This window comes from Cariama cristata, unplaced genomic scaffold (genome assembly GCF_000690535.1).
Source record: "Cariama cristata isolate BGI_N322 unplaced genomic scaffold, ASM69053v1 scaffold16092, whole genome shotgun sequence".
NCBI lineage: Eukaryota > Metazoa > Chordata > Aves > Cariamiformes > Cariamidae > Cariama > Cariama cristata.
Window position 1 is genome coordinate 62,557 of NW_009604557.1, and position 10,367 is coordinate 72,923.

A 10,367-nucleotide genomic window follows, 5' to 3' on the forward strand; every position below is an offset into this window, starting at 1 on the left:
TGCCCAAGCCCTAGGGGAATAAAAACTCCAGATTAGCATTCCAGGTTTCTTCCACTTACATCTCCTTTCCGTACATAGTCAGGGTCTTTATAAATATCCCTGGCTAGTCCAAAGTCACAGATCTTAACCACGTTGTTCTCTGAAAGAAGGATGTTCCTTGCTGCCAAATCCCGATGAATGCACTGTGAAGGAATGAGGACAAGCAAGATCAGAGGGTCTGCCTGGACAACGAGCCCCTGCTAGAGCTGAAAGCATGAGACCTTCTTTGGCAATGGAAAGATAAACGAACTTTCATTGCGAGCAGGTTAGAGAAGAAAAATGTGTGTGTGAATCTGCCACAAATATACTGTCATATGCAAAAGAGAAACAAGCCAAGTATTACAGTTAGTTTTCTGATTTTTCTGTGTGAAATAACTTTCACAGTTATGATGAGATGAAGGGAGCACCATTTTCCAGTCAGTTGTTCTGCAGGAAATTTGGGAGAGCTCAAAAAGCAGCTGCAGCTACCTTTGCAAATGCAGTCCCCTGAGTGTGTGTGAGACCGAGGGAACTGTGCTCCTGATTTCTGTGTGTGGTACCCTGGTAGCTGTGTGGTAAGAGCAAGCTCTCAGTTTTGTGCATACTTTGGCATGCATATGACATTCAATTTACTTGAAAAGCAGGCATTCCACAGGCTACAAACATACTTTTTTTTGTATCCCAAACAAGTTCTAACTTTGCTGATAGTCTCCAACATTGCTGACAAGCTAAATAAATAGCTGCATACTCCCTCTTCATTTTTCAGTAGTACTTTTGTTGGCCATACTAGAAGGAACTTTCTCTATGAAAAGCCTTTTCTGCACTTATTTGTGAGACAGTTCTGCGAATTGTCTTACAGTCTGTATTCCCTCCATCGAAACTCTCATGTTACAGGTGCCAGTCCTTGTAGCCAAGAACATGACGGATATTCCTTCACAACTCCTTCAGTGCAACTTATTGCTTAACCACCAGAGCTAATGTGACCTCCAAGACTTTAATATAAGAGCAAAAAGCAGATTACTCAGGCTCAAAAGTATATTTGGATTTTTTCATATCAGATACTCATAGTTCTGTGAAAGAAGTTCAGCCCTGACGTTTTAATGAGCTCACTTTTCGGGAGGCGAGAAACTCCATGCCCTTTGCCACTTGGAAGCTATAGCAAATCAGATCCTCCAAAGTCAGGGGCCGCTTGTACAGATCCTCAGCATCTAGGAGAGATCACAGACATGGCAAAACACTAGAGCAACAGCTCCAAACTTTTTTGACACTGGTGCCACTTGCATGCTGATGACCCCAACCCTGCATCTGAGTGTTGTTACACAAGTTCTCTACCAGGATTACAACTCTGGTTTAGGAACCACTGACCTAGAGGCAGAAGATCAGATGATTAAAAAAGTTCCATCCAACATTCATCATGTCATTTAGCTATGCGGAAAACAACATGTGGGGATAAAAGTGACGGAAACGATTTAGAGTGAGCGAGCGATGAGACTGGGGACAGACTGGCCCCGCAAATCTTCTGGTAAAATATCACTGTTACTCCTCTTACACAACAGGAGTAGCTTTTATACGCATACGTTATTGCAAATGTCTTTTTGTGAGAAAGTTGGAGTGGGGCATAGGCAAGAGAAAGAATTTGTGATTTTAGGAACAAGTCAAGCTGTGTAAGGGCTTGTAAAGTGTGTGACTGTGTGTGGCGCTAGCCAAGTAACAGAAATCTTTACAATAAAAGATCTGGGGTTAGGTAGGTTTCTTTTACCTTCTTCATCATCTTCTGAATCGCTATAACTCTTATCTTCAATGAATCCTGAGCTGGCAGAGCTTCCTGTGCTGGCTACGCTCTCAAGGCGCCTTTTGATCAGTTCAGTCAAATCACTGTTGGACTCATCCAGACTTTTCTCTGCTTGGTCAGAGTTTTCCTGGGACTAGAAATGGTATAAAACTGATTTTTAGCTTTGGATGATACAATGCCTGTGGATTCAAAATATGTAACAGAATGGTATATGGAGAAAGTGCCCTCTGAAGATGAGCTCAAAACATGTTTGAACATGATATTCCCTGAATAGGGTTTCCTATTTATTAATACAGAACCTCCTATTTGACTGGTAGCAATATTCCACCATAAAAGTTAGCTGGAAGCTGGCTGGGGGAGACTGATAGATGGGCAGAGAGATATTGTAATTCTGTACCTCTTGCTTGCTTAGGAAACCGTGCTAAAAATCACAGTGCAAGGTCTGTGCATGATGTGCACTGGAATGCATCTGTCTCACCCTGTCCTGGGGAGTGAGACATAACCAGTCCCTGCAATTCATGAAAACAGTGGTGAGAAAAGAAATTTTGAGTGACTGTACCAGGAAAATCTCCTTCTCTTACACAAAGTACCTCAGGTACTTTTGTGTCTGTACACAACAGCAATAATAATAATAATAATAATAATAAAATCATCTAGAAAAATAATCTTGGGGAGGCTCCAGTTTCTGGCAGAGCTTAGATGAGAGAGCCCTTTCGATGCTGTATTTTCACAGTGAGGAGGTAGTCCCATCCTCTCCTCACTGCTGATTTCTGGCCTCCTCTGTCTCCTCCCATATCCTAGCCCAGTTTGTGCTAGCACAAATGTTTGTGTGGATGCAGACAAGTGTCTGGAAACCAGAACCATTTGGTTAGTTTTAATGCAGACCGTGTTTGTGATCCAGTTCGCTGCATACAGCACAGACTTTTAGGTTGGCACAGGGGAAAGGGAGAACACAGAAGATGGGAATGAGCAGAGGACAGAAGGGTGAGCTGCTTTTGATAGCTGGGCAGGGGGTGGGCCTAGAAACAAAAATCCCCAGGCTGGGCTTGTATTTTGGGAGGGTTCACCTTCTCCTAGTTCAGTTAATACCAGTTCTTCACTACTACTTTGTTGCCTGCCTTGTGCTGGGTAGTATCTCGCAAGTAATTCCCTGTCTCTCTCAAATGCACTAGAGCCCTTGGGTATTTGCAACTCATTCTTTAGTAGGTGTTAGAAAAGAAGAGGATGGGAGTGAGATCCTACAGGGAAAAAAGTTTCCTTTTCTTGCTCATACCAACTGAAATGCGGTGAGAAAATAAAGTGCCTATATAAATACCAAACTGTCTCAGTGCCAATGCAGAAAAAAATCCAGCTTGTGGTCAGTGATTGTTAATTCTCTGCCTTGTGACTATGAGAAGCCTATCATTGTTTTACCTTGTATGCAATGAAATCTCCTCGTTTTCCTCTTAGATAGTTGGACAGATTTCCATATTTGCAATATTCTACTATGACCATCAAAGGACCTAAAAAGACAGTGAAAGTCAAATGAGTTTTAAAGTACTGCAAAGCACTTAATACTAACTTATCCTCACAAATCCTCTTCAAAATAAGTACATACTGTCATTCCTATTATACAGATGAGGAAATTAGGAGACAGAGAAGGGACACTCCAGAAGCACACAATCAGTAGTGGATATGGGATACAGTACTGATTCTTAGTTTTCCCCATTGGACGGGAGATGTTGGCATTTATTCCTTATTTATGAACACAGGAAAATTCAGAATGATAAGTAAGAATATACAATCCCATATGCTACTAAGGTTGTTTCGCTCTATACATAGATCCATAGCATGGAACAGTCTTCATTTTTCTGTGCTGCCCTCACAATTGTTTGTTCTGGGTGGAGCTGATGCCACTGGAGGCAAAAAAAATATGCAGGATCATAGACAGATCTAAATCAAAAGTTGCAAAAATATTTAGTCTGAAGTTTTTGAAAGCCTGGAAAGTTCTATCAATTTCTTCCTTTCTTATTTCTGTACAAAGTACTGTAGAGTTCAGTGCAATTGCTGCTTTTATACAATTGTGCGTATTTTTAAGATCTGCTTGAAAATGCTTTTATGTTTCAGAGTGAGCTATTAGGAAAGGGAAAAGTTACATTCTCTACCTTTAGCATAATTACTGCTTTTTGTAATCATCAAATGTAAGACAAGGTGAAATGGTGGGACTAGAATGCATATAAACATGTATTATTATCAATCCTAGGCAACCAGACTTTCACGTTCAGAAACTTTTCTCTGTCTAGAAGGTCTGTAGCTCAGACTTAGGAGTTTGAACGTCAAAGGAAAAGTGCCGAGCGCTGCACTTGGCCATTTGGGAAGGCGGTAGCTTTAAGCAGCGCTTGTATCTGGCTATATCACAAATGGGCATGCAGACTTGTACTGAGTCTGCCCCTTGGTCCAGTCCGGGGCGTACAATATTGACTGAAAAGGCTGAGAGCAGGGCTGTAAGGGGGAGCGGAGGGGTCGAGGAGGGAGGAGTGGGCCTTAGAGATCGTGGTTGCTGCATCCTGAGACTGGGTGACCAGTACCATTTGGAAGTAAATCGCCGCGTTAAAAGGGAGATGGTGAATTCTAGCAACAATAAGCAATAGCTTGCCAATAATAGCATTGCATATTTCTGCCAGGCTCTTTATTTCTACAAGTCCTGTAGCACTGCTAGATTGAATACACACCTCTGGGCTGTCCAGGACTTCCAGTTCCTATTGACTACAGCTGTAACACGTTCAGCACCTGAGCACACTGTTCCAGTGACTGCAAAAAGACAACTGGCCCCAAATCAGAGCTGTCAGCGGTTTCTGCTGCTGAAGACACAACCCTGCTTGCTTGGGCTTAAAGGCAGCAGTGCTGGGGTCTGGCAGTGCACAGGAGAGCTCTGGGGGACATCCTTCTGAAGAACCTAACGTCCAATGTCCCTCATGGATGCCCTGAGGCAATGCAGGTTCCAGTACAGCTTTAAAGCTCCAGTTTGTGATTTATTCATGGTTTTGAGATGCTTCCTACACATGGTCTCTCCATATTTTATTTCCTCATTGTAAAGCATATACTATGCATTAGTTCTAACTGCTTAACATCAGACACTCAACCAAGGTGCTAAAATTTGTTACTTGTTATATTGCTAAAATAATATATGTGCATACTTAATATCAGTCTTCATCAGGAGTACCGTTATATGGTTATATAAAACCTAACAAGGAAGAAGAAAGCACTGTATTCTGCAACAGCATTTTAATAGTGACTCTTATCCCATTGTCTGTCTTGAGCGCTCAAGGCTATTTTTCTGCAGCCTGCAGTTGGATTGCTCAGACAGAAACACGGCAGTGCCTGCCTAGATGCTCCTCAGTGCCCTCCGAGGCCACGCTGCACCGTGCTGCTCCATCTGCTGCTCCCTGGAGTGATCCGTGGTTTTCCTAGGCAGCTAGCTGGGAAGAGTGAGGGAGGAAGGGTTACCTCTTCACCCAGGAGGGCAATCAGGATGGAGCAGGCTGGAGAACGGGAAACTGAGGGACTCCTCGGAGAAAAAGTTCCTCAGAGATTGGCAATCACAGTATTTGATCAGTTACTGAGATGTGTCTCGCTATGCAAGTAGAACTCTGTGGCTGAATTAGTGCTTTGGTGAAAAACTGCTGACCTCTTAGTAATGCTGCCATGTTTTAGGCACCTGTTTGTATTAAGCCACCTCATTGACTTGACAGGAGAGGAGAATCACCAGCATTCGTAATGTTACTTCCCCTCTACTCACAGTCCCAAGCAAAAGCTACTTGCTTATGCATCTGAATCTTAAAACCCTCCAGCTCAAGCTGGCCATCCTCCCATACAAGCTTTTGGGGTCTGCAGTGCTACAACAATTCCTGCAAGTTCCCGTTCATGGCTCTGCGATTACAGCGGTATCTGTTGCTGACTGCTGCTTGAGGAACTGGGAGTATCTTCCTGGAGGGAAGATGTCTTTTCTGGCATCCTACCAAATCTACCTCACTGAAGGTTTCTTTTTTCCCCCATGACTAGATGTGTTCTTTGGGAAAATGATAGCTTCGGAGTCTCACATGACAACAGATGTGTGCACCATTTCTCTCGCTCTTTCCCCTTCATTTATTTTACTCTGTTTTTTTTGTCCTCAGCTCTCCTACATCTGTCCATTGGGATTGTTTTGAAAGTTTGTTGTAAGCAGTAGAGAGGCATATTTGAGAGTTGTTACCCTAAAGTTAAAGCACAGTATAGTAAGAGACAAGGATGCTTTGTATGGCAGTATGGGAAGGGATGTTTTAGTGACAAAAGTCTAAGATTTATGGAGTCCTCTGTTTAAGGCTGCACTTTGCAACAGATTCTTTGTATGACGTACAGCCAGTTGTGTCAGCTCAGCCCCTTGGAAGTCCATGCTGTTGCTCCATTCAGCTTTGGACTGCCTCAGGCTTCCTGCACACTACGCTAAAAATGCTCGCCTTTGCCCGGCAAGAGTGAAGTGCCTGGGAAAGGAGGAGGCCTCAAGTAGCTAAGTGCTCAGCCTGGTGCGTCCTCCTGATAAGGCAGGGAAGAAGAGGGAGAAGAACCTTTGAAACAATCAGTAGTGCCCATGTGGAGGAATTGGGCACCTAATTGCCATTAAGGATCCTGCCTCCCTTCAGTCCATAATCCCTTTTGTAAACAAGCTGACAAAGGACAGAGAAAAAGAAAATAGCGAAGTGACACCACTGCCTGGGAGGAGATGTTCAGAAACCATAGATGAGATGTGGCCCTATTCTGCAGCAGCAGAAGCTCTCCTATGAGCAGAGAGGTAGAGATGTTTGTGCTTGCATTAACTGTGTGTGTGTGAGACTGGGACTCCACCGCAGGTCCATCCTGACACCATTGTATCTGAAAAGCATTTCTTGTCTGCTCCTTATTTACTGAAGACTTCTCACCTCCAGCTTTGGTGCAGGCTCCCAGCAGGTTGACTACATTCAGATGATGTCCTATATGGATGAGGATCTTCAGTTCAGACATTAAAGCCTTGCATTCATTAGTAGTTGCACATTCTGCTTAAGATAAACAGGAAAAAAATCATCTTTACACAACAGGATATTTTTAACAGGACACAGCAAGATCCTGTTTATACTTGGAAACAAAACCCACCCAGGTTACTTGCAGTATCTTTGCTTTTCAGACTCCTAAACAGATAATAATTCATCCGTTTCATTGTCTATTGACCTTTATGAAGTGGAATAACACTTTATCTTTTGGGTGACTCTTCCCTTCTCTAGCATGGGTTATGGAGGGTTACTGTGCCGTAGAAGAGCCCTCCCCCATTCAGATACCAGAGAGCCTTTTCAAGGACTGAATTTTGCAAGCTTAGCAAAGAAACAACCAACTGCTCCAAGCAACAATAGCACACAGAAGAATGTGTTCCTCCATCTGTAATGGTGATGTGCAGTCTAGTAGTACTTCTTTACAATACTGCAGAATATATTTTTGCACTTTACTGAGCAACTCTCCGCTGCAGGTGGTGGAGGAATCCAACACATCTGTACGTTGGGTTCCAAAATGTACTACAGAATGTGAAGCATTACTAAATGTCAACCCTGTGAGATTTCATCAACCCAAGAGAGACATTTTCCAGCAAAGCAGAGAGGGCCATATTTGTGTGCGAACCATGAATTGACACTTGATGAAGCACTGGCTAGCCAGTTATACTGCAGTTTCATTCTCTTTTGCTGCCAAGGCTAAGGAACGCACTCTCAGACCAGAACGTTGTTCAGGTGCTGGCTTGCTTTCTCTGCCTTCTTTCCAAAACTTTCATCATGTATTTTAACAAAACAGGCTGTGTCCTATTTCCTCCATTTTTGCCCTCGCATCATGTAAGATTTAAATATGAAGAAACAGTTACATAACAGATCATTTGGTGTGACAAATGTAACCTCTTTATCTGTTTGTAGAATTCTCCATAAAGAAATCTTTCACCAAATTGTATCACAAAGAAGGAGCTATTCCAAGCCCAAGATTTGTTCAGACAACGGTCTTTGTAGATGGGTGTGTACATGGGTGGTATTACTCCTGATTTGCCCTGCCATGAGCTGGAACACATATCTGGCAAAATCTAAACAGAACAGCCTCAGAAGTGTTTCAGATAATCTTGCACATCAAGTTTTAGCCTTCAACCCAGAACTGATACCAGCCTGTTTCATGGAAATGACAGATAATGCTAGAATTACACAAACGCAGACATCTCCAGAGCCTTTTTTTTTTTTTTTTCCCCAGAATGGATTGACTCAGACTAGAGAATCTGCTTTATTCAGGAAAGTCATGAATTATGGGCATGTTAGTTGGGGAGAGACATGTTAGAGCAGGAGGCTGCTGCCTCCACTGGGGGAGAAAGGTGTAAAATGATGGAGGAACTGTCAAAGAGTTTGCTGAATATGTGCAGGCACGGTAGAGTTGACATGAGGATCAGTTGGGAAGCACAGCGTGGAAGTGACTGACAACCCAGAGCTATCCAGGGCAGTAAGTTTTGGATGGAGAAGGGAGTGTGTCTGGATCAGGGGCTTCTAGGATATTTCAGGGATCTGGAGATGGGCATGGAACAGAAGAAACAACAGCAGGAGAGAAGATGATCTGAAGATCTACTGACTAATGGAGAGAAGGGAGACCAGATTTGGAGGAGGTCCAGACAGGTGATAAACTGATGTTTTTGAAATTTCAGAGAGATGGGAAGTAGCGGAGCATCAGGAGAGGCAGCTAGCCACAGAAGCCAAATACCGTGATAGAAGTTCCTGAATCATGGCATTGCGGGGGTTAGTACTGTCATGCAGCAGCAATGCAGAGCAACGTGGGCTATGAAAAGCCATCCAGTGAGCATCGATTGTACCTTTTTAAAAATCCTAAGTGAACAGTTAAAAACCTCCAACTCAAGTAGTCAATGTACTGGCTGATGCATTTATTCATAAGCTGTCTGCAGAGGCTTTGTATGTAAATGCAATATGAAAGAATAGTCTCCAAGTTCGCCCCTTCCCCACCACTGAATGGTAAAAGCTTTTCTTAATTTCAATAACTGCAAGCAAGTTGTCTGTAATTCACTCCCTTGGCATTGTTTTTTCCTTCAGCTCCTTGAACTGTTCTACATCTGGAAGGGCTGTGATCGAAGGCTTAGATCCAATTTCAGACTATCTAATGTAATTACATTCTGTAATCTGTTTCCCTCCTAACCCACAGACCTGGAAGCTGCTGTTTTCCTCCTCTAGGAATACAAGACTTAATCAGCAGCACAGCATGGAACTCGCTTGTCGTATCCTACACGTTAACATCCACTGTATAATGACTAATTGCTCCCATATGACAAACCCACTCCCTTCTGAACACAATGAACTTGGGACTGGTTTGGAGCTGAGAACTGGAAACCTCATTGCCCCCAGGTTCCCTGAGGAGTCTTGTGAGAATCTCAGAGGGATATGTACCTTTAAGCATTTTTACGGCAACTGTTTTGCAGGTTGAAGATTTATCAATGCCAAAAGCAGACGCTTCCACCACCTTCCCAAAAGCACCATGACCCAGTGTTTTACCTAGAGAAGCAAGAGTCAAGAATGAGCCAAAGGGGACTTACGACAGTCTGCACCAGGTAAGAGGGAAACATGCATTCTCAGCTGCGTGAGAAATACAAGACTCCGGTGCCCAGGCACAACACAGACATAGACCGATAGTCAATAGAAGCCTGTATCACATATTTGCAGCATATGGATATAAACGGTATGATTTATATCCATATGACTTTAATGCAATACAGTATTTGATAGAACAGAGTAGAATAAATAAATCTGCATTCAGCTGAAGGCAAGGCTGAATACATATACATGGCTTAAGGGTAAAAACATTACGTGTAGTTGTCCTGAAGCCCAGGAAAGTCAGAGTTTGGGTTAAACATAGAATTGTGGAACCCTGATCTCTCATGAATCGCAGTCATGGAGACAGCCAGCTGAGGCATTCAGGCAGTCAGAACCCTTTAACCCTTCAGTTATTGACATTTATTTGACATAAAAGCTATACTAAATGGGATTTAAGATTATAATCTTTCTTTATTTTCCCTTTCATTTGAATTTTCATTACCGTATTACCTAGTGTGCTTTGAGGGCTCTGACCTACAATGCAGCAGAGTACGCTGGGCATCATGGTCTGGCTTTTTGGTTTTGCTAGTTTGACCCTGTGTCCCACCATCATCTCATTTTTTGTTATTTTTGCCTGTCTTCCTCCTTCTTCCATGTTTTCCAGCTAAAGCACCAAGAGCACACACAAATACAGACATATTCCCTAAACTCATCACTGCACACAGATGTTACTGTTTCTCTATACAAACGCAAACTGCTTTTTACGTTTTCTTGCTCCATCATCCAGGGAGCTGAGCTGTTGAATGAAATTTGGTTCATTTTTTTGTGATAGCTCTTTACAACTCAAAGCCAAGTTCAGATGATTGATAAGGAATTGATTATTTGATGAATTGATAGATTTCTTCAAAATAAAATTCACTGAAAGACTGTCACCTTTCAGATTGACTTCTCTT

At 42.8% G+C, this 10,367-nt stretch overlaps 1 protein-coding gene across 1 annotated transcript in view; it reads right to left on the reverse strand.

The window, feature by feature from the left end:
* The window catches only part of LOC104158109 (vascular endothelial growth factor receptor kdr-like), a gene marked incomplete at its 5' end in the record, with an annotated part of 71,026 nt that overhangs the window by 21,305 nt on the left and 39,354 nt on the right, over nucleotides 1–10,367 (reverse strand). Inside the window, 6 exons of the mRNA XM_009695676.1 lie at nucleotides 60–182; nucleotides 1,129–1,226; nucleotides 1,778–1,943; nucleotides 3,224–3,312; nucleotides 6,745–6,858; nucleotides 9,271–9,375. Coding sequence (XP_009693978.1) covers nucleotides 60–182; nucleotides 1,129–1,226; nucleotides 1,778–1,943; nucleotides 3,224–3,312; nucleotides 6,745–6,858; nucleotides 9,271–9,375 — 695 coding nt within the window. The remainder of the gene's footprint in view (nucleotides 1–59; nucleotides 183–1,128; nucleotides 1,227–1,777; nucleotides 1,944–3,223; nucleotides 3,313–6,744; nucleotides 6,859–9,270; nucleotides 9,376–10,367) is intronic.